Raw genomic sequence first — 25,781 nt, 5'->3', positions numbered from 1 at the left:
AAATGGGAAAAGAATTTGAAAACGAATACATACATGTATATGTATAACTGAATCACTTTGCTGTACACCTGAAGCTACCACAACATTGTTAATCAACTCTACTCCAATATAAAATAAAAATTAAAAAAAAAAGAAGTATCATATTAAAGAAGCTTCTGGTCTTTAAATGAAAAGAGAAACTGAAAGGGTAACTAGGATTTGCTACTTGAAGCACTGCCACCTGCTAGGTCAGAGTTAACACCAGAGTATGAAAGAAAACTTCCCTTCAAAATTCACTGGGCAATTTTTATGAACTCATTTTTTGTGAGGCAGGAAAAATAATCAGGCAAGCAAAGGTGAGGTATCTTTGGAAATTTTAATTTGGACCATATTTTCTTTCTTTTGCTTAAAACATCAAATACTTCCATACACTTTGGGTTCCACAACTTACAAAGGGGCAGTGGGTTTCCTGCAGTTACATACTGTACCCAACTTTCTACAGAAAGATCAGACATTTTCCAATCTTGCTTTTGAGTATTTTCTTAAAAATGTTTTAAAGGTTCCTTACAGTCAATGGCAAGTAAAACAAAGTAAGGCTTTATTTTCTCCTTTTTCCCCATTTTTGGTACTGCATGTTGGAGGAATAAGGAAGGAAGACTTGTCACATCAGTGTTGGTACCCTGGGGATCGCTGCTGAGTCCTCCACGTGTATCCGTATCATCGAGGCCCTGATGTACCCTTGCACAGAGGAACCTGAGATGGGTAAGTGCTGATCAGTCTGTCACAGCCATTTCGCAGCACAGGGGGTCTGTGGCTGCTGGTTCCTGTCAGTGCTCACAGGGCTCCTGGCCTCCAGGGGTAACAAAGGAACTAGGATCAAATCACGACCAGAGGTCTCCCACCTAGCACTGCAGTACCACAGGTTCACATCTGCGGGCCTTACAATGTGCATTAAAGACTAAATGTAATTACTGAAAATAACACAAGAAAAAAATCCCATTACTAATTCCCATATCAAATTACTAGAATGAAAATAAAAGCATTTGTCTGATAAAACATGATTTCTATGTCAGATGAAAGCAACTCCCTTGCAAGATAATCTCAGTAATGTATATTTGTCACTATTCATATACTTTTGCCTGGTACACACATTTCTGTAATTGCATCATCTGAACAGGTTTGTCATTTTTTAAACTTGTAGTCTCATTAACTTAAAAAAGGGATAAGGCAGCCAAATTTAACTAATTCTGGTTGCATAAAAACATCTCAGACATTAGCCTTCTTCTTCTCAAGTGTTAAGAGCATATGATTAAAAGGTAACAGTTTCTTCTCTTAACAGGAAACTAAGCAGCTATTGTCGAATCTATCTTTAGTAAACACAGGGCCCTCATAAATATAAAATTAAATTCTTTTGAGGAATAGGTTTGTGATTTTAGGTATACAGGATTTACATTTATTCTCTGAATTTTGTAGTGAAAAAACGTGTGGTCTTCCCATCTTTCTTTCAATACACAAGGGATTTCTCCATCGTCTCAGCAGGCTCTCACAAACAGATGGCAGGCTGGTCATCTCAGCCACAGGTCACGTGCTCTCAGAAGCCCTGCAAAAACTCCTGTAGCTGGGTGACGATCTCGGTGTCCACTGTTTCCATGAGGGACTGGAAGCCTTGCTCTCCCAGCAGCTCCTGCTGGGCCTTGAGCTTCTCGTAGATGAACTGCTGCAGTGACACGGTATGCACAGGGTCCTTCAGGGCCAGCTGCAGGACAGAGAGGAGCCACACTGTGTCAGAGAGGCAAAGCAAGTTCCTCTTACATGTGAGTGACTCAATTCTTTGTAATCTCTTTCACAGCAACAAAATTGCTTCTGCCTCCCTTCTTGCAAGAGATTCTAAAGGAGCCTCATTGTGGAAAAGTTTGTCAAAGAAAATTTCACTCAATTAGTCTAACCTCAGCTCCCTAGGGCCTCCAAGCATAGTCATCTGATTAGCCCAATTTCTCAACAGTTCATCCATGTAAAGAATCAAAACCTGGTGGAAAGTATCCTAAAAGCAACATAACATGCCAAAGAGCACTTAAACACAATTGTCCAGGGTTCCTCATAGGAAGATCAGGTACTTTATTGTGGCAGCTTAGTGAGGCCCTCAGGACTGACAGAGGAAACACTGCCCTATCCTGGATTGCTATGCTACTTATATACATGTATATTCTTCTGGTTAAAAAAGAGAAAGAAAAATAATAAATAAAAATAGATTTTAACAACCCAAACACATGCTCCTCCTCTTCCATTGGGATATTTGAAAAACGAAAGAAATATAATTAAATAAAAATAACCCATCCATCCACTTCCTAAAGATAACAATCACAACAGAGAACATTCTGGCCTTTTCTGTGCCTGTGGCATGCACATACATACACATAAATATACAATTAGTTCTGTTCTTTGCACTTATACTACCACACAAAAAATTCTACTCTAACACAGTTTAAGAATTCTAAATCAACTTATGTCATAATTTTTTTGTTATAGGCATGTTGAAGTAATCATAGTCTAGATTAAATACAATTTTAACTATAATTTTGCTGAATAATCTTTCACAAACACTGTTCCATGTTACAATCTATACAGGCTTTCCTCTACATTTCAAATTATTTCTTGAGGATATCTACCACTATTTCAGAAGGATTACTAGATTAAAGTGCATAGACAATTTTATGACTCCTGCTATATATTATCAGGTTATTTTTCCTACAGTTTGTACCAACTTCAAAGGTATGAGTTTTCAGCTTGTGACACTGTTACCACTGGTATTATCAGTATTTAAATTCCTTAAAATCTAAGAATTGAAAAATAACACAACTTTGCTTTCAGCTATATATTGCTCTCATTATCAACAATGCTGAAAATGTATAAGGTTTTAAGTGCATGAGTTTCTGTGTGAGAAATTCTTCTCTTTCCTTTACTAAGACTCAGTTCTATTCTATGTAGATGAAGTAGCTGAGTCAGATATGCAGTTTGAAAAATGTAAGTAGATTTTATTTTATTTCTTTTATTTTTTAACATCTTTATTGGAGTATAATTACTTTATAATGGTGTGTTAGTTTCTGCTTTATAACAAAGTGAATCAGCTATACATATACATATATCCCCTAGATTTTAAAATAATGGCCACAAATAGAAAATGTAACTGAGAGGTAGAGACATAGGAGGTATGAATGTGAAATTAAACCCCTTATGTGAACATTCCAGAGTTACAGGATAAATCCAAGGCAGGGGTAATTTCAATACTCATTCTCCTGGAAGATGGATAGGAGAAAGAACAGCAAGAAAAACTGCAGACACAAAGCCCTAAACTCACAAGCCTGAAGATATCATTCTACAAAATGCACAGTAATTGAAGATGAACATTTAAAAATATCTACTCCCTTAAGCAACGTGCAATAATGTTCAATATCATTTTAATTAGTAAGCAATAGACCTCTTAGTAAAGAGGATGTGAACTTTGTTGAAATATCAGTCACTAAAACCACCTGCTACAATGTGAGTGAAAAGAAGCTGAGCTTGAAGCTGATGTTCAACAAGTCACTCCCACTACTGAAACAAAGCTTAAGAGTGTGGTTTAAATGCTGTTTCAATTTCCTCTAAGAAACTGTAAACAGTTAACTTATCACATCTCCAGGCGTTAATTTCCAACAAACGAATAAAAAGGAAAAGTATCCCCATACTAAACCCCACCAGCTATGGCATAACACGACGTTGGTATATTTTTTTTAAAGTGTATTGATCAGGCATTAGAAGATTAAAAGTATTTCTCTGTTTTGTAAGAAGAGTTGTGGAGGGAAGAAGGAATTAAAAAAATCATACAGAATCTCCAATTACATACCTTACAAGATCTTAAAAAAAAAAACAACACACACTACTTTTAGTGAAAAAAACTACATGTTCACAAATAAATGTCTGTTTCGGCTTCTGGCAGACATTCCTTAATCATGGTTATTAATACCTTCTTTTGAAGAAATATATAAAACAGACTGACCAAATGATTCCCTAGAGAAGAATTATCATTGCACATGCACTAAAAATCCAGATATCATTTCTTTGAATGCAATAATGCCTATAGGCACTAGAATTAAGAGACCCTGAAGTCACTAACAACATTTTCAAAACTATTACTTTTATGCAAATAATGGCCACCTAACATAATGAACTTAATTATCTGATTTAATGTGAAAAAATACAGAATGCCTAGCATGTTTATTAGGTGGTATGTTCTTGAGAAAATAATTAGTTTTCTAACATAATAAGTAAACTATAAACAGGAAGATGTTGGACATTATATATAAACAAACATAAGAAGACTCTAAAAGATGGAGAGAAGAAGGCAGCACAGCACCCAAGGAACAAGATGGTGTTGAGGGCCCTTTCTTCTTGCCTCATAAATTCCGGATTTGGGGCTGAAGAAGCCAGCAACCTGGAAACACCAATGAGCACATACTAAAAAAGCTAAAACAAATAGCCTACTCTCTAGCCAAAGGACCAGGAAAGGGACCACAAAGCAAGACAAAAAACTTTTAGACAATAATTGCTCTACTTCAGCCAAACACCACAGAATAAACTGTGGCCCCAGTCCCACTGAGCTATTAGAAGGATTCAACCCACCTCCCATGTCTGTGGAGGTCCTTGGGGATCTTGAACTCTCCCCTTCCTCACCCAGCGAGGTATCAGTGGAGGCTTAGTGGGGAACATGGCCTCTTCCCCTACCTGGCAGTAACAAAAGTGGTACATCCACTTCTTCTGCCAGAGCAGTATCAGAAGAAGCCAGCTAAAACAGATTTAAATAAGATGCAGAGTCTCATACCAAAAATGCCCAGGTTTCAATAGAAATACTCACAATACCAACCAAAAGGACAGGGCATGGGCAAAAGGGAAGTGGATTTAATTGTAAAAGGGCAACTGAGAGGGCTTGTGCTTATAGAAATGTTCTATATCTTGGCTCATTAACGTCAATATTCTGGTTGTGAAGTCACAGTTTCGCAAATGTTATCACTGGAGGACATGGACAGCAACAGTTTATAAACCAGAGAGATCATTAATGTGGCAGCCTCAACCACCAAGAATACACTGGGAGGCAAGGAATTAACTTCTGAAGGTGAATGACCAAAATAGTTTGACACCTATATGCCCAAATTTAAACAAAGTATTCATAGAAGAATCTTACAAAATCAAATTATTTATTCTTCTTTCCCACACATTTCTAACAGGTGTGATTACCTTTGTTTAGCTGCAGGTTTGCTTAGATGCACAAATCTGAGGCGATAAATACCTGCTACAAGGAAAACAAAAGCAGCAATACTGAGGCTCAATTGACAATATGAAAATATTGGGGATAATGGGAAGAAACAGAAAACTATTAAAAAACAGATCCAGACTAGATACAATGTGTGGTATTTTGGATTGAATCCTGCAACTAAGAGATTAGTGGAAAACTGGTGAAATTTAAATAAAGTCTGGAGTTTAGTTAATACTAATATACCAAAATTGGTTTCTTAGCTTTGATAAATGTACAATACTAATGTAAGATGTTGATATTAGGGAAAACTGAGTGAAGGGTGCATGAGAACCCTCTGTACTACCTTTGCTATTTTTCTGTAAACCTAAAACAATTCCAAAATAACAAGGTTATCTATCTTTATGCCAGTACCATACTGTTTTAATTACTGTGGCTTTGTAATATATTTTGAAGTCAGGAAGTGTGATGCCACCAGCTTTGTTCTTTTTCAAGACTGTTTTGGCTGGCTATTCAAGATCTTTTACGGTTCCATATGAATTTTAGAATTGTGTTTTTCATTTCTATAAGAAATGCCATTGGGATTCTGATAGGAATTGCACTGAATTGGTAAACTGCTTTGGGTAGTATGGACATCTTAACAATATTAAGCCTTCCAATCCATGAACATGGATATCTATTCGTTTGTGTCTTTAATTTCTTTCATGAATGTTTTGTAACTTTTCAGTCTACAAGTCTTTCATTTCCTTAGTTAAGTTTATGCCTAAATATTTTATTCTTTTTGATGCTACTGTAAATGGGTTTTCTTAATTTCCTTTTCAGCTAATTATTAGCATATAGAAAACACACCTGATTTTTGTACATTGATGTTGCAACCTGCAACTTTGCTGGATTCATTTATTAGCTCCAGCAGTTTTTTTTTTTTTTTTTTTTTTTTTGCGGTATGTGGGCCTCTCACTGTTGTGGCCTTCCCATTGCGGAGCATAGGCTCCGGACGTGCAGGCTCAGCGGCCATGGCTCAGTGGCCATGGCTCACGGGCCTAGCAGCTCCGTGGCATATGGGATCCTCCCGGACCAGGGCACGAACCCACATCCCCTGCATCGGCAGGCGGACTCTCAACCACTGTGCCACAGGGAAGCCCTCCAGCAGTTTCCTTAATGGTGTCGTCAGGGTTTTCTATATATAAGATCATGTCATCTGCAAGAGCAGACAATTTTACTTCTACCATTTCAATTTGTATGCCTTTAATTTCTTTTTCTTGCCTAACTGTGTGGCTAGGATTTCCAGTACTATGTTGAACATGCAGGGCAATGGAAATGAATAGAGAGATCAGAAATAAATGCACACATATAGAGTTACCTATAGATCCTCAATAATGGTGCCAAGAATGCACAGTGGGAAAAGGATACTCTCTTCAACAAATTGTGTTGAAAAACTGTATATCCATATGCAAAAGAATGAAACCCTCATCTTACACCACACATAAAAATCTACTCAAAATTAATTAAAGACTTAAACATAAGACCTCAAACTGTAAAACTTTAGAAGAAAACAGGGGGAAAGATTCATGACAGTGGCCTTGGCAATGATTTCATGGATATGATATCATAATCAAAACACACATGCAACAAAAGCAAAAACAAACAAGGGAAACTATGTCAAACAAAACTTTAAAAAGCTATTTAAAAAAAAGGATTCAGACTAAAAAAGTACATACCTCTGTGGCCACTTGGCTGGGGGACAAGCTGCCCTAGACACCTCAATTAGCTGACACAAATGTTCATTATATATATACAGAATGTCTAAGCAGCAAGACTTGCAAGCTCATTTTCAAAATGAGAAAAACTGACAACCCTAAGCTTTGAATGATATCCAAAGCTGATTTTTCTCATGTTAACGGCATCAGTAGATGCCACTAGAATACAGACTTCCAAGTTCTTGGTTTGTTCTCTTTCTGTTGCTTCCATATGCCTAACCCCCATTCTTGCCCTTCAAGAAAGCATATGATTATTTAAGAAATATTTCCTTTAAAATGGTTATGATAACATTAGGAACCTTATAACAGGTTTCAGTTATTAGCAGAAGATAAATAGCTAGAATTCCTGACTCCAGGGTTATGCTTAATAAATGAAGTGCTAAATAACCTGACTTACTTCAAAAGTACATACACTGGATTTTAATAAGCAAGTCTGGTATTCCCTGCTTCTGAAATTATTACTTGAAGACAGAACGGTTCTGTATGGTTCTGTACAGTTCAGAATGGTTGAACTGTATATGAGATCCTTCTGTTGGTAACTATATAGCCTTCTGACCTACAACAATTGACCCATAGGTGTTTAATCTTTAAAGCTGGTATAAGATTTTTAGCTCCTGAGGTGCTACTTACGAAGATGTATATTTCTTGTTCTTTGAGATTTTTATTCCTTAAAACTAAAATATATTTCACTGCATTAATCTTCAATTTCACCCAGCAGATATTCAGTAAAGCTGAATCTTTTATTTTTCTTAGGTTATGGGGCATATTGTGTAACTGCTCACTTTTCAAGTCTCCATACAACCTATGATAATTTTCAGAAATTATTTACTGTAACATTTTTTCATATGATATTTTGCTAAAGAGAAGAAGTTTCCTACCTTAGAAAAATACAGAAGATCTTGTTTAAAATAATATACTTTCTATGAAACCTGGTAGATTATGTATAAAAACACTAGCTACGCAACAGGCCAAAAATATTAAAGAAAAATTTGCTTATAACAATGTATAACCATGTGGTCTTCAAAAATTCCGTAGTTTGATGAAAATATCTTTTGTTTAAAATTATCTTCTTTTTTGACCTCTGACTGTTTCACCATAGGTAACTCAATTTCTAAAATATATCTAAAACGTCTAAATTTCTTGGAATCTCTTAGGATATAAACGTTTTTAATTTGGTGGCTTAACAAAGAGTTTGAGGCCTGCAGATGGCAACCAGAACCCACCTCATTAATAGGGCTTGGCAATGAAAATTTAGTCACTAATTACACCAAGTGTGAAACCCAAATTCCAAGGGAGCCACCTGAGATTTTTACTTTATTCTATTTTTAAATGTATTTTTATTTTAATCACTGTTGTGGTGTTCCCTGAGGAATTTAAACTACAATTTCTATCTGATGAGCTTGTAAGTAAAGGAACTATTTACACTGCTATGTCTAGAAAGACTGGGACCCAGACTTAATGAGATAAAAATGACATCACACGCCCATCTCAGTGACAAAAACTTAAATTTCAACTTAGTTATTACCTTGTAACCTATGTTTTCTGATACAATTATTATTCTCTCCACCAGTCCTAGACCATTACTACTTGGGTATTTTTACTCTAGTTTCAATTTTTTTCTAGTTATACCTTTCATTGTAGGGTGCATCAACTCTTTGCAAAGTAAGCTTAAGAGAAATGCAAAATTTAAACAATGAGCCCAAGTATTTATTTCAAGTCTAGCTCTGAGGAACAGAACATCTGCTTATTTCTTCACATTTGTCTCAGTATGGAACGTTCTTCATGAGAGCAATGAAATAGAAATCAAAATATTATATTTATATTTACTAAGCTCCAAACACAAGCAAGGCATGTGCTAGGCACAGGCTAGGTCCTTCACCTATAATATTTCATTTAAAACTCACTATAAGGAATCTTAAGGAGGCAAGGGAGCCTTCAGCAATTTAACCAAAAATCCTTAAAAAACAGTGGTTCTCACCCTTGGCAGCGCACTGGGAATCGTTTGTGAAACTTTTAAAAATGATGACATCTAAGTCTTACTTCTACAAATTCTGATTTAACTGGCTTCAGGCACCAGGATTTTAAAAAGCTCTCTAGGTAATTCTGATGCACATCTAAGTGTTACAGAAAAATTTGGAAAAACCAGCTTTGAGGACTAAGGTCTCAAGTGAACCTAAAAAAACCTCTATATTTTTACATTTAGTAAAATAAAAGAATACAGGTAATAGACTAAATAAAACATATGAAACTTAATTCCCATTTACCACCATCTATTTCTAGAAACTCTTCAGGGCTTCCTTTCTCCTTTAGTTTCAGTGAGGCATTTTTAAATTCCTTTTGCTTTACTGTATGCATACTAGGCAATGTCAGCGTCTTTCTTTTTTTTCTCAGTCTGATTCCTCCACCATCCCAAAGTTTAATGCCCTTTGACGTTTGGTATTTGACTCTAGAATTCACTATCCAGTGGTATGTTTGTGTTTAGTTTTAAAAAGTTATTTTTTAACATGTTAAAAGCTTACTATTATTCTATTCCTATTTCAATAGAAGCTTTGCCAGGGATAAATGGTGAATTTAATGCTAGATTCAATTTGCTAAGGGTAATTTATATTTTTGCATCTATTTTTATAAATCTAAAAATTTACTGTTTTTCTTTTTTCTGTTTCATTCTTTTCCTGACAATTCCCACAGCTTTCTAGGTTTTAGAATAGTTCAACTAGCACAGCATTACCTGTTCCTTAAATTTTGATACTACAAAAGGAAGGAAGAAAGAAAAGAATGAAGGAAAAAAGGGAGAAAGAAGGAGAAGAAAATGGGGGAGGGAGAGAGAGAAGGAAAGCTGCTGCTAAAAGGATGTCATTAGAAAAGTTAAACGCATTAAACTGCTTATTTTAATTGATAGTACATTCCAATAAAACCACTTGTAAAATGAGCATATAAACGTTACTGAGTACTGGGGGAGGGTGTTTTATTGTTCTTTTTTTTGAGGAGTGGGGAGGCAATTTAAAACATTTCTGCCATGGCTATTATACATCTATTTCTACCTGGTCCTAAGTTTTTTGGGGTTTGTACTTTTTTTTACATTTTACTTAAAAATTGTCCATTCTGACAAGATTTTCCATTGATTAGCCAAGAGCTGCATGTATAACTCCTGAAGTTATATGTGTCTTTATCTCTAATACTGATATTTATATTCACTCCCCCACCCCTTGATTGTGGCTCACCAGAGTAGCAGCTCATGGAGATCAGGTGGGCAATGGAGTTCTTTTTTAAGCTCAGGTCCATCTCACAGTGGGACCAGTGGGTTGCCCATCTTGTGGCTATTTCCCAGTTCCAGAACGTATAATTGGAACACTCATACTTAGCATCTGGAAGAATCCCCATATTGGGTTCTAGGTTTCCTAAGGTTGACTTTTGCTTTTTACTCACAACTTGAAATGAGTTTTGGGTTGATTTATTTTCATTCTTTCTTGTTTGGTAATAAAATTACTTAAGGCTATGTATAATTTAGTTGTACCCACATGTTTTTATGTGTAAAAATCTCAGTGGAGTATGTCACCTAATTAAAAATTGCAAGCTTCCTCTTTAAGATATCATTTTAAAAACTTTATGTGACCAATATTTTTCTCAACAATTGCTTAATTTCGGGTTTCACTTCATTGCAGTCAGAGAATATGACCTGTACTATTTCTACTCTGAAAAACTGGAGGTATTTTTGTAAACCTCGAATATGCTCTTTTTTAAATGTTTTATGAACATTTTTTTAAAAATGTATGTTCTATTTATAGGGTAGAATTTTTATTTACAGCTACTAAATTAACTTTACTGATTATATTATTCAGATTTGTCACTACACAACCACTAGAAGATCCTCTTAGGTTCAACTTAACATACATAGGATCACAAGACTACTATAGGCTATCCTTAGTATCAGTTTACTCAGAAGGCCATGGGGATGACATGATATCGCAAAATGGAAATGTGTAGAAAGATAAATTTTGCACCAATAAAAATGTTATGATAATAGGTGTATTTTTAGAACCCTGTAAAAATATGCTGCCTTTTTAAATGACCATTTTCATGTTTTATGAAAGCATTTCTACTATAAACCAATTTTAGCAATAAATTAAGCTAAATTTACTGTGTAAATTAAGGACTATCTCCATTCAATTTCCAGCAACAGAGTTATCTCTTTACATTAAAAAAAAAATCAATTCTAATACATAACTAAATTAATAAATAAGAGGAAGATGCCCTCCTTCCAGTCATCTTAACATCAGAGTAAAATGACTATATAACAAATGACTATATAACAAAGTGTAACAGAATACTGAATTTAATAACATCAATGTTATTAAATTAGAACGGCCTGCTAGATATCTAAATATGTTACCACTTAGCAATGCCTCTGATTCTACTTCCTACTCAAAGATATTATTAATATTCATGTTTGTCCAATCTATGACATAATATACTATAAAACCAAATATGTGCCATAATACATTGATCCAATTATATGTAGTTTCCAGGTGATACAGAGAATGGAAAAGATTTATAAACAGAAACAGTGAAGAAAACTCAGATGAGATTTTCTATTTGCAATCTAAATGCTATCTTTGGATATGCTCAGTTTTCTGAATATCATTTATTTCTGTGTATAACCTTATTAAAGGGACTGAGAATATCAGAGTGAGCCATCTATAGGCAACACCAGCTCCCTTCTCTGCTTATTGCTCCAACTGTTTCTATGGTTCCAGGGAGTGAGATCACTGAGCAAATATTACAAGAATCTCTACTTTCCTGATAAGATGCTCTACAAGGTCAAGCTATCAGGTAAAGGATCAAGTGTAAGTGCTATAAACAGGAAATTCCAAAAGAGAACTTTTAAAGCCAAGAACGTTTAATAAGGAGCCAGTCAGCGCCCTCAATCTACTTCAAAAACTGGGATTATCATTTATCAAATTGTAAACCATCAATAATTTATAAAAATGACAGAATATGATGGGAATGAAAACTTCCCATTCTGACCATCTGCTGATATAGCAAAATTGTTAGAGAATTTACAGTATTTTAAGACCTGCATTAATTCACTATTTCTGTGAAGGGAAAAACTGTTCTGTGGCTGTTTAACCTACATTTGCTGGAGTACCTGAAATGATCTCATACATGATTTAAATTACATTGTGTGTTTATTGTAGTAGGCATGCTTGGCACAAAACAAAGGAATAACTGCACAGCAGTGCCTCCAGAACTGAATTATCTGTGGAAGTCAAGTGGAAAATTCAAAAATCAGCAACACTATGATTAACAAAGATGTAACACTATGATAAGCTTTTAGAAAACAACACAATTCAAGCATTTCAAAGTGTCTGTCCCACTATTACCTTTTAATGTTGGAGTTTAAGTCTCAGAGAACCAAGCCTATCGACATTTGTTTACATAAAAACAGTAATCACAACCAGAATATCTACAATACCCATCAGATTTAAGACCATAAATGATCTTGTACCAGTCTCTGAGAATTACGCTTGTTCTTTATTCAAGGAATAAATTCATAGTGAAATGAAACAGGTAGAGTTTCAGAAGCAATTCATCAACACCTAGTTACCAAAGGCCAGATCTTTCCTGAAAAAAGGTCACCCAAATCTCCAGCTCATATTAACTGCTGACTTATACACGTTTAAGAAATTTGCTACCACTAGCATCTAATTCAATGAAAAGCTACTGAGAATCCATCTTGTACCATTCTACATCCACACCCTGTATGTAAAACGTGTTTGGGAGGTAGGGTGGAATTAAGGTAACAGGAAAATTAGTGGTGTGATAAATTTTTATATTAAATGGTAAAAAGCTGCTGCATAAAATGTCCTTTGGAATGAGGCAGCACTGTGTGTATGTGTGATGAAGGGAGGAGATAAAGAGAGAAGATGGGGGAGGTGAAGAGGGTGCTGGCAGACAACAAAGAGAAGATATTTCTCTCAGGTATCCAGGTCAGAAGAAAGCTAGCTGGTTATGTGGTACATCCAATGGCATCGGTATTCACTGGGTGGAAGCAGTTAACCTGTAGTTAAATGAATGGCGTAGGAAATGAATGGAGTAGGAAAACACTGTCAAGTTCTCTTAGCAAGCATAACATTGCAAGCCTCTCCCCAACTGTATGGCTAAGCACAATCTCAAACCTTTTCTTACCAAAAGTTTTCTGCTCTCTTTTTTCATTTACTGAGAAATTTTTTTTTTTTTTTTTTTTTTCCTTTTTGCGGTATGCGGGCCTCTCACTGTTGTGGCCTCTCCCATTGCGGAGCACAGGCTCCGGATGCGCAGGCCCAGCGGCCATGGCTCATGGGCCCAGCCGCTCCGCGGCACATGGGATCCTCCCAGATCGGGGCACGAACCCGTATCCCCTGCATCGGCAGGCGGACTCTCAACCACTGCGCCACCAGGGAGGCCCTGAGAAATTTTTTAAAAAGCCATCAGATGGTAAATTTCTTTTAAAATACATATATTGGGTTGGCCAAAAAGTTCATTCGGGTTTTTCCAAACGAACTTTTTCGCCATCCCAATACATCTGGTCTACAATGAAAATAAAGGAGAATAGGATTTGCATGAGAAACACTGGCGTGATAACCAACTTAGTTAGAATATATAGGTATTCTGTAAAAGCCAATAAGTGATTTTTTCCCCAAATAATTGAGTTTTACAACAACAACAACAAAATGACAAAGTGAAAAGATCCCCTTTTATTTAGAGAAGCTCTTGACAGGATGCATTATAGTTTTTTTGAGTAGAACACAATTTTGTTTATAAAAGACAAAACCATTTATAGCATGCACTTATAGCTGTTCAGTTAAAAGAAAATCTGTGGAGTTTTGGTGCAGTGGGCCCCACAGGTGGCAGCCTGTCAGGGATGATAAAAGGTAAGGGCTAATGGAGAGGCTGCATGGTTAATAGTTCTGGAGCTTATGGAAATGAACAAAGGAAACAAAGAAGAGAGCCTATAGTTTGACAATCAGTCACATTACATAATGGCCATTTTCTTAAAGAAAAAAAATGAACATCTATAAAATTCATATGTAAAGTATGCTAAGGAATTATGAGACAAATATCTATACAGATAACTTTAGTTCAAAGGAAAGGGAAGAGTTATTAATAAGCAAGGCCTTCTACCCATGAAATGTGAAATGTAACAATGAAAATGTGGACATATTTCTGGAATTCAGGGTTTATACCCTAATTCACAAAATTCAAATGGTACCTGAAGTTTCATGGTCCACTGTCATTTATGCAGTCATAGCAGATGAATAAGCAAATTCGTGGTAGAATATGGTTGTACAACAATCTCCTACAACACAAATCTCACCAGGTCACTCCTTTGATGACAACTTTTTAACGGCTCCCTATTCCCACCAAATAAAATCCAAATTCCTAGCTTTCTATGGCTGCTGTAACAACCACAAATTTATTACCTTCTGGTTCTGTATATTAGAAGGCCAGAACAGTCTCACCGGGCTAAAATCAAGGTGTGTCAGCAGGGCTGCCTCCCTTTCTGAAGGCTCCAGGGGAGAATCTGTTTTCTTGGCTCTTCCAGATCTAGAAGGTTTCTTCCTCCATCTTCAAAGCAATAGCAGGTTGAGTCTTTCTGACACTGCATCATTCTGACCCTCTCCCTTCTGCCTCCTTCTTCACTTTTTTTTTTTTGCGGTAGATGGGCCTCTCACTCTTGTGGCCTCTCCTGTTGCAGAGCACAGGCTCCGGACGCGCAGGCTCAGCGGCCATGGCTCACGGGCCTAGCCGCTCCCCAGCATGTGGGATCTTCCCGGACCAGGGCACGAACCCGCGTCCCCTGCATCGGCAGGTGGACTCTCAACCACTGCGCCACCAGGGAAGCCCTCCCTCTTCACTTTTAAGGACTCTTGTGATTACATTTGGCCCACCTTGATAATCTCCCTTATGATCAGCTGATTAGCAACCTTAATTCCACTTTGCTGTGTAACAAAACATAGTCATAGATGATACAACATATTCACAGGCTCCAGGGACTAACTAGGACATGGATATGCCTGAAGATGAGAAAGAGATTATTCTGCCTACCACACTTATCATATGGTATACCAGGCCCTCTACAACCCACCTTTTTATTGACACACAGTAAGCAGCTAAATAAATGTCTGAGTGACATTCCTGCCACTACCCACAGTGCAGTGAAATAAAACAAAGAATTACTTGTCCTGAGTATTACAGGATGTTTAGCAGCATCCTTGGCTCCTACCCACTAAATGCCAGTAGCACTTCTCTGGACTTGTGACAATAAAAAATGTCTTTCAGACAATGCTGTAAGTCCCCTGGGGGGGAGGGCAAAATTACACTCAGTTGAGAACCACTCTTAAACAAGGATCTACTGTTTGTACGTAAAAGTAAATGTAAACCTACCTAATTCACACAATGACATAAAGCCATTTTGACTAGGGTTAAGAAAGTCATCAGTTTCTTCATTTCTTCCAGCTCAGTAAGAAAGTGTGGGGAAGAAATTAATTCTGGTTTAAGTTAAAAGAAAGTTATAACTAACACCTGGATAGTTTCTATAACAAAATCTTTCCTCTTTTATATCTGTTTTTATTTTAAAGTAATTTATTTCAAGGTGACAGTTCCTGAAAAATCCAATGACTTATTAATATGATCTTCACAGAAAAAAGTACAAAATTGTGCAAAGCTGTTTTAAATCATTTCACTTTGCTAGGGTTTATGTAAAAATGAATTAGAGTGGCTAGGATATAATGAAATCCGTATCATTTAATTTGTAAATTCTTTAGTTAACAAATCCTCTTTCATCAGAAGTGATATTTTATTTGTGAACATATCACTTTATACAGGAGAATTAGATCATTTTAATTGTTTTAAATTAATATAAATGGACATGTTCTTTCTCATATTTTCTTCATCTGACTCTGAATCATGGTAGCACACCCTAGCTTTTGGTATAAGCTATGTCTTTATTCACATCACACAGTTAGGGTGAGACAACAAAGAAGCAATTGCTTTCAATGCACTGCTCAAAAGAACTAGCTGGAGTATGTATGTATGTATATATGTATGTATTAGACTGATCTAAGGAATATTCTAAAAGGAAAATAAATCTGCAATTCTTAGCATCAAAATAGCCAGTCTTATGCCTCTGACTTTCAAACAATACAGTTTTTGCTGTTTTCCAGCATAACTCTTTCCCACTTCAGACCAAGGTAATTAACAATTATTTAGTAAGTGTTCAGTTTACCTTAAAAGTTATATTATGGTGAATTTTCAAGTAAAATATCCTCAGAAACATCATTAATGACTATTAAAACACATTGTTAGGCTACAGTAATTAAAATAGGCAGGGTTATAGACTACAATTTGGAGTCCTGAAATAAATCCATGTTAATCTGGCAACGGAGAATCTGATTGATAAAGGTGGCACTTTAAAACAGTAAAGACAAGACAGGTTACTGATTGATTTTTTGACACAAGCCATATGTGTATGTACGTGCGTGTATGTATTTTTATATTTATATACATAGACATATATATACACAAAAGCTGATGCTCTACTTCACTCCTTTATCAAAAAATTTCCACTTAAAGATTTAAATGAAGTAAGCCCATAAAAACACAAGAAATGATTTCTTAAGAGTGGGGTAGCCATTCCAATCACTCCATAAAACCACACACAACAAAAGAAGAGTTTGAAAACAAAGTCAAAAACCAAAGAAATGCTGTCAAATTAAAGAGATGAAAACAACTACCACGGAAAACTCAATATACAGTGATGATCTCTCAAAGAGCAGTGCAGATCTGGATTGATCATGTCCTCAGAAAATAGCACTTCATCTTTCAGAAAGAGGGTCAAATGAAGTGAAAAGAAAAAAAAACCTCACGGATAGTTGTGAGGGGAATCTGAGAAGTGAAGCCGAGACAATTTGCAAAACTGTACCAGGACTCACAAAACAGAAAAACTATCCTAAACCATGATGTGCAAGACAAACAATCTAAACCCATACTATTTTACCACAGCTCATTTAGATCCACGTATTCCAAGACAAGAAAGCTGACAACTGATCCAATGGTAACTGCATTGAACTCGTGTTAAAGGTAAGACCAATGACTGACCCAGCAAATTGACTGGCTTACAAGTTCTGACCAATCCCTGACAAGACCATTCTGTAACTAAACTCCAGCTCCCTAAATCCTATAAAACTCTTCCTTGATTCATTCACTGTGACACATCCTATGGTTCCCCAATGTGTACATTCTCCCTTGTAGTAACAAGCTAATAAACCTAACTTTGTTCCTAGTTTTAGATAGATATATAGACAGATAGATAAATAGATAATAGATAGGTAGATAGATAGAAACAAAGATGAGAATTAAGGGCTGATTTCTTTAATCTATAAACAGCTTGTTCAGGTTACTGACTGTCGCCTAACAAACTAGTCCAAACTAGGTGGCATAAAATAACAACTATTTTTTAATGTAAATGGAGTCAGTGAAGCCATCTTGGAGTTGGAACCACCTGAAGAGTCACTCACTCATGTGTCTAGCAGTTAATGCTGGTTGTTCTCTGGGACTTCTGCTGAGGAAAATAAGACCTATGTTCTCCTTGTGGATGCTTGGGTTTCCTTACAGCATGGCAGCTGGCTTCCAAAAATAAGTGTCCCTAGAGAACAAGGTAGAAGCTATATCTAATGATCTAGACTCAGAAGTCATAAAGTACCAGCAAGCCTGACCAGTTTCAACAAAAGGAAATACAGGCCTAACATCTTAATGGGGAAGAATGTCAAAGTCACATTTTAAGAATGGCATACGGAATGGGAGATATTATTATGACCATTCTTGGGAAACATAATCTGTCAGAAAACTCCTATATAAAAGCAAAAAAACAAACAAATAAAATTTCTAATAGAAAAATATGAACAAGTCATTCATCAAACAAAGGGATATAAACGAGCTACAAGCATCTGAAAAAGGCTCAGCCTCACTCATAATTAGAGAAAGTACATTAAACAACAAATTACTGCTTTCTAACTATCATATTGTCCAGGGTACAGGACAACTCATGTACCACCACTGGGCACATAAATTTAAATTGTTAGTTGTTTTCCTTGAAGTGACGTGCTTATTTCCGAGAAAATGCATGCCGAATGCTCCAGTCTGAATGATCATGTTTATCTTTCAGCTGCTCTTCCACTTCCACATTCAAGTAGTGTTCATGAAAAAGGTTTAATTCAGCTCAAAACTCAATCATAGAAGTACTTTTCCTCAAGACCAACCATTGTCAGAGAATATTCCCATTTTGACACAGAAAATATTTAAAAGATGAGCACTCAAGAGTGGAGATATATGAAAATTAATAATTTGTACTATGTCATCAAAGACATTCTTAAATGAAACTGGCTTTAAAAAACAAAAAACAGGGCCTCCCTGGTGGCGCAAGTGGTTGAGAGTCCGCCTGCCGATACAGGGGATACGGGTTCGTGCCCCGGTCTGGGAGGATCCCATATGCCGCGGAGCGGCTGGGCCCGTGAGCCATGGCCGCTGAGCCTGCGCGTCCGGAGCCTGCGCGTCCGGAGCCTGTGCTCCGCAACGGGGGAGGCCACAACAGTGAGAGGCCCGCATACCGCAAAAAAAAAAAAAAAAAAAAAAAAACTAAGTGGATGGTAGTGGAGAATATGATGACTGCTAGTATAGTTTGCTGTCACTGACCTTATTAATGCTGAAGTGCCAGCAGTTATACCCACCACTGGGTACCCAACATTGTTTTAGCACCACCAGTACAAATGTTCACACAATGAAAAGGGAAATAATATCTTAGTATTATTATGAAATCATTATTATTATTATTATTATTATTATGAAACAATAATACTGTTGAAAGGGTTTGGGGAACCCCTTGTTATCTGTGGGCTACACTTTGAGAACTGCTGCACAAGAGATGCATGGGATGGAGATCCATTCAATGGAATGTCATCATGTGCAGCTATTAGAAGAAATAATGCAAATCTATATTTATGTACAGGAAATATGCTCATGCATTTACTACATTTAAGAGGAATCAAGCAGCAAAATAGAATGTTTAGTGTTTCTAATTTGTGAACTACATATAGATGTTTATATATGTAAACTAAATGTTTGGAAAGATACATATAATGTTAGTAAAGGTTGCCTTGGGGAAAGGGTATTCCACATCATACAATGATTTTGCGATTTTTTAAATTAGTATAGGTTACTTTTATAATTTAAAAAAAGTCTTCAAAATAGGAACTTCCTTACGTAGAACAATTCTTTGAAAAGGCTTCTTAAATTTCCCTTTCCTCAAAAGATAGGCTCCTTATAAAAACACAATTAGCATACTGCTAATTTATTGAGAAAAAGAAAGAAGCAGAAGAGGAAAGCCAGAAGAGAGTAGGAAAACCCATCAAGAAGACAGTCTAAAGTTCACTGGAATGTTACCTAAATTCTCCAAAACCAGGCTATATTCTTCATCTAAAAATATGAAGACTTTATTTATATTGAGTCAATACCACATTGCCAAAGTCTCCAAGTGAACAGTGGCAAATTACTGAACTCTTCCTGATTAAGGTTTTCAGTAACAATTCAAGTAAATAATGAATAATGAGGCTGCCTATTTTTTTAATACTCAAGAACAATACTGATGTCAGCAAGGAAATAATCTGAGATCTCAACTAAAAGCAAAAACTTAGAAGCCATCACTTTATTTAGTTCCAAGAGCATTTTCAATAGAATTTTCTTTTCTAGTGTCTTTTGATTACTATGATGTAGCCTACTGTGAAAGACCTTAACCTCTTGATCTCAGACTATTTTTTGATTAACATTTTAGCTCCGCCACAGGGAAAAACTGCTATCTCAGGAGGATGCCTGGTTATCAATTTGTGCCTTTATTACATCTCAGTTGGATTATTCAAGTCATTATTTCCTATCCTCTTGGATGGTTTAATGTTACTTGCAATTCCACAGTTTGTAAGAGCTGAATTAACCACTGCAATAGCATATTTCAAGATATGGGGTAAGTTTAACATTGATTTTGAAGTCTCACTTGGTACAGAAAGTTTTGTTCGATCCAACTTTGAAATATTTAGTATTTTTTATATAGCTGGCCTTAGGTATATAAAAAATATACCTAGGATAACCTTTCTTACGTTTTAGCATCACCTAGAAATGAAGATAAGGATATATTAACAGCAGTATAGCAGTCAGTCAAACTTACAGGTAGAATCTAAGCAAAACATAGATAAAAACAAGTAGATCCTCCCATTTTAAGCAACTGGCTTTGTAATAAGCTAATGGCATTGAATACTTTTAAAGAATATGTATGTATTATTTACCAACATACACAAGAAAATAGGTTCTGTGGGTAGATAAACATGCTAGCAGAGAAAATACTGATTATAAAGATCAATGCTTTGTACATGGTGAGCATTCAAAAATGCATATGGAATGAATACAAAAGAAAAATAGTTCATTTTGAAGATGCTACTCTATTGCCACTGTGTGGAGGTCAAGAGAAGCAGCTGTGTAACTGCAGCAGGTAGAATTATTTGGTACCTGACTAAGAGTCAACAGAGAACTACTTTTAAGAGAATGGTGGACTGGGAGGATTTACACACAATTTTAACAAATTGGGCCTTAAGAGAATCAGAATGGTGAAAATATGTTAAGTGACAACCAAAAATAAGTGACAGCAAGCAAGCAATATAAAAATTTAACCAGTACAACTGCTTTACTTGCAAAATCAGAAGCAATCATTTATAGTCACTATTTTTCAAACTGTTCTTTAATATTAAAGTTTAAGAATTGAGTTTTAAAGCTTTCTAGGAGGCAGAGGAACAAATACAAATTTTACCTATTTATAATGCTTTTTAAAATTAGATATCAATAAAAACATTCATAATGAACAATTTAGATCTGATTTTCTTGTTAACAAACCAGCTTCTGAATGGCTTTTTCCTATTATCTATCTACAGACTTTATAGATCACTAAGTATCAAAGACTGAAGAAAAAAATGAAAACATCTCAGCAATTCTGAAGGGAAAAAAAAGAATCAGATGGCAAGCCATAAAGTAATAAATGTGAGTACTTCTATGTTAATGATTAAAAAGCATTCAAGCCTATATTTCTATAGTTTCATTCAAGCAGTAGCATGAAGAATATCCAGTAGTATGATAAATGAGAAAAATCTGACAATTAGTATAATAGATTTTCAGTGGCCATATATGATACTGTTATAGGTTACATAAACAGCCTGTAAATATTTCATATTCTTGTTGAATAAAGAAAAATCAGAAAATGGGATATCTTTCATTGTTATCAAAATTTGAAAACTTTACAAATTAAGCAGGGATTAAATAAAACAATTTTTATTTTCAGTAGTAAAAAGTTGTATCAAAAGATTATTTTAGTAATGTGAAAATAAGAGAAATGGTTTTTTTCTTTCAATACTTTAAAAATGCTTCTCTGCTACTGGCTTGCCTGCACTGTTTCCAATGACAAGTTTGCCACTGTCCTTATCTCTTTCCCTCTCTATATAATGTGTCTTTTTCCATTACGCTAGGAGGTGGATCCAAAAAGATATTGCTGTGTTTTATGTCAAAGAGTGTTCTGCCTATGTTTTCCTCTGGGAGTTTTATAGTATCCAGTCTTACATTTAGGTCTTTGATCCATTTTGAGTTTATTTTTGTGTGTGGTGTTGGAGACTGGTCTAATTTCATTCTTTCTTTTTTTAAAATTTATTAATTTTATTTATTAATTTTTGGCTGCACTGGGTCTTCATTGCTGCATACAGGTTTTCTCTAGTTGTGGTGAGTGGGGGCTACTCTTCGTTGCAGTGCGGTGGCTTCTCTTGTTGCAGAGCATGGGCTCTAGGTGCGTGGGCTTCAGTAGTTGTGGCACATGGGCTCAGTAGTTGTGGCTCATAGGCTCTAGAGCACAGGCTCAGTAGTTGTAGCACACGGACTTAGTTGCTCCGCAGCATGTGGGATCTTCCCGGACCAGGGCTCAAACCTGTGTCCCCTGCATTGGCAGGTGGATTCTTAACCACTGTGCCACGAGGGAAGCCCCAATTTCATTCTTTTACATGTAGCTGTCCAGTTTTCCCAGCACCACTTATTGAAGAGACTGTCTTTCTCCATTGTATATTCTTGCCTCCTCTGTCATAGATTAATTGACCATAGGTGTGTGGGTTTATCTCTGGGCTTTCTATCCTGTTCCATTGATCTATATTTCTGTTTTTGTGGCAATGACATACTGTTTTGATTACTGTAGCTTTGTAGTATAGTCTGAAGTCAAGGAGCCTGATTCCCTCAGCTAGTATAGTCATTTTGACAATATTGATTCTTCCAGTCCAAGAACACAGTAAATCTTTCCATTTGTGTCATTTTTTATTTCTTTCACCAGGGTCTTTACAGTTTTCGGAGTACAGGTCCTTTGTCTCCTTAGGTAGGTCAGATTTTCTTTTAAGCTTTGTTTGGCATTATCAGAGCAATACCTAATCTAGGGCTAATTTTGCTCCACTGCCGAGGTAATACAATTCTGAGTCCTCTACCTAATACTCTGTGAATTCTGAGATTTCCACTCTGACATGAGGGACTACTCCCTGCTCTGTGTCAGCTCTGAGTATTGTTCTTGTAACAATCCATTCTGGAGGTTCTTTCTCTGGACTTGGGTAACTTCTGCACTTGTATGTGCTAATCAGTACTCAGGTGAAGACTAAGAGGGGACCCACTGAAGATCCCCAAAATTCTATGTGAGCAGCTTCCTCTTCTCTGGTAACCTGAGACACTCTGGTGTCCTCAGATTTCCAGCTTCCTCTCCTCAAATCAGAGAGATCACTGGGCTCCCTAGGCCACTCCCTACTGAAGGCAGTAATATGTGGCAATCAGGGGGCTCACAGTGTTTGTTTTTTGTTTCTCAGGGATCATTATCTTTCATATTCTGATCTCCAATATCTTTTTTAAAATGCAGGTGGTAAAGGCAGTCAAAACATACAGAAAAGTTGCTACATAAGTCTAGCAGAGGGCAAGATCATTTCTGTAACTGGGTATGGGTAGGAAAGGTGATCAGTGAGAAGAGAGAGTACCTCATGAGAAAAATGGCAAAAGAGTAAGCTGAGTGGAGAGAAGGAGGATAAAGGGGCTACTCCAGATGGAAGGACTAGTATGAACTCCATAACAAAGACAAGAAAACATAGATATGAACGGAGATAAGTTATCTGGTTTAGGAGACAGCATGGGGAAAAAGGAAGACAAGGCTCAAAAGGTTGGCTGGAAAGGTTGGTTGGTTGACCTCATACTACAGAGGTCTGTAAAGATTAACGAGTTAAATTCTTATTGCAGTGGTTCTCAACCCTGGTTGTACATCAAAATAATATGTGCCCCTTTAAAGAAATATGTATGCTTGATTCCCAGGCCCAGAAATGTAGTAGGTCTAAAGCAGGGAGGCAAAGGATATGGTTTGTCCAAAGTTAAAAACAGCAGAAAAACAAGAAAATCTAGGTTAAAAGCTGAGAAAGTGATTATGAAAACAAGGATGAATTATGGGGCTCCAGATAAAGGTACAAAACAGATTTACCAGGAGAAAAGGAATAGGTAGTGAGGAAGAAGAAGATGTTGTGATGAGAGAGAAATGTCAGAGTTCAGGATTTTGGATGAGATTAGTTCCAAATTAGGATAATTTCAAGATTTAGCATGAGAAATAGAGGGGGAAAATGTAACAGAACTGGGCAAGCTGAGGAAAAGTGAGAAGCTCTAAATTCATAACCAGTGTGACATTTCATGCAAGTTGAATACTAGAGTATTTTCAACAATTGTATAATTTACCTTGATTACTCAATGTTATAGGGTAAGGATTCTCAAAAGGCAGTTCAGAAACCACCAATAATAAGATAATGGATTAATCTCATATTATTTGTAAAATAAAAAAGTCTTTTTAACATGCATTTCAAAATACTGATATTGAATTAACAAGGAGACAGTACCTTATTAGTGACAAATACAATTTTGTCTTTCTACTAGTTCTGCTGAGTTTTTTAGAGGTAAATGGGAACAGGCAAAAGAATAATCTTACTGGTTCTCAGTGATCAAAACTGTCCAGGCCTAGGGGCAGGACAGGAATAAAGACGCAAACTTAGAGAATGGACTTGAGGACACGGGGAGGGGGAAGGGTGAGCTGGGACGAAGTGAGAGAGTGGCATGGACTTATATATACTACCAAATGTAAAACAGATAGCTAGTGGGAAGCAGCCGCATAGCACAGGGAGATCAGCTCGGTGTTTTGTGACCACCTAGAGGGGTGGGATAGGGAGGGTGGGAGGGAGACGCAAGAGGGAAGAGATATGGGGATATATGTATATGTATAGCTGATTCACTTTGTTATAAAGCAGAAACTAAGACACCATTGTAAAGCAATTATACTCCAATAAAGATATTTTTAAAATAAATAAATATTATGTAACAACCTTAAAAAAAAAAAAAAACCTGTTCAGGGAGAGTTTACAATGTCCCACCCCAAGCCACCACTACAGTGCACCCTGCTGAGAGTATATTTGAACTAAAAGTTTACAAAACAACATTGTGGAATATTTGCAACTGATAATAAGGTAACTTTCCCTCCAACAATGTATTCTATATTCCAAATGTAAGTAAAAGTCTGAGGAAAACTGCTGTATTTCATAGTTACGCAAATAAGTTTTCAGGGAGAGTTGATGAGAAGGAAGGAAGCTGAAGGGAGAGGGAGAAAGAGGAGGGAAACAGAGGCAGAAGTGGAGGAAGAGGCCGTCTATCTGCTCTCAGAAAGAGAAATATCAGGTACCTGAAGGCTATGATTTTCAGACAAGTTCCACTCCCACAATGCAGCACTTGTCCCTCCCTGACCCAGCGCTGTATTTGGCAATAGTAGCACAGGAGACAATACTCACTCGAAGGCAAAATGCAAGGCATGCTCAGGCTTTATTATATTTGCCACAAGACTTAGGATCTGGTCATGAATTTATCAAATAAAATGCAACCCAACCTAACATATCATCAATTTGTTTAGCTGTACTACAGCAAAAGCAGAAGACCATATGAATGATGTTTAGATAGACCTTTATTTGTGCTACTGCTCCTACTAGCACAAGTGAGCGAGAAGCTAGTGTAGTTTTAATAATGTTCAACTTATTTATACCCTGTTATCAATTAAAGCATCTCTTAAGTATGTATAAAACTAGATTATTATTTACAGAAACAGGTTATCAAAATATTTCTAGGGCTTAAACTTTAACAGGAAAGCATGATCAACACAGCTTTACTTATTATATCACGTTTCATTAATAATGCTTCCTTAGCAGGTACCAAAACATTGCCAGAAAGCATTAATATGCTCAAAAACTTAAATTTGACAAGTTTCAACCTATAAATGCCTAGTATGTCACATTTCACAAAAAAAGAAATTATAAGGAACTTAAAATGTTAAGGTGTTAGCTAAATTCTTTATAGAAGAGGTCATGAAATTACCATTCTACTACTGGAGTATACTAGACTGAGAGGAAACTTAGAAATGAAGTGAAACACTTAAGCCATGTTCAATCTTCTCAGAATTAGTTCCCCCCAAATAGACAGAACAGAGAAGAGCTGGATAAAAAAGCACACAATCAAAAGTCTGGACAGCTTAATAGCTTTCCTGAACAGAAATTTCATCCTTATTTAAGATGAAATATAGAGAATTCTCATAAACTTATGGA

The 25,781-nt window shown here is 36.3% G+C and overlaps 1 protein-coding gene across 2 annotated transcripts in view; it reads right to left on the bottom strand.

The window, feature by feature from the left end:
- Positions 1-346: 346 nt before the first annotated feature.
- IPO11 (importin 11) overlaps positions 347-25,781 on the bottom strand; it is a 205,747-nt gene continuing 180,312 nt past the window's right edge. For both annotated transcript variants that reach the window (XM_060092933.1, XM_060092931.1), the window contains exon 30: positions 347-1,735. In XM_060092933.1, the coding sequence (XP_059948916.1) occupies positions 1,571-1,735 (165 nt within the window). In that variant the 3' untranslated portion in view covers positions 347-1,570. The remainder of the gene's footprint in view (positions 1,736-25,781) is intronic.

This window comes from Mesoplodon densirostris, chromosome 3, assembly GCF_025265405.1.
Source record: "Mesoplodon densirostris isolate mMesDen1 chromosome 3, mMesDen1 primary haplotype, whole genome shotgun sequence".
In the NCBI taxonomy this organism is placed as follows: Eukaryota; Metazoa; Chordata; class Mammalia; order Artiodactyla; family Ziphiidae; genus Mesoplodon; species Mesoplodon densirostris.
Note: the sequence above shows the minus strand (reverse complement) of the source record. Positions and strands in the feature narration are given on the sequence as shown.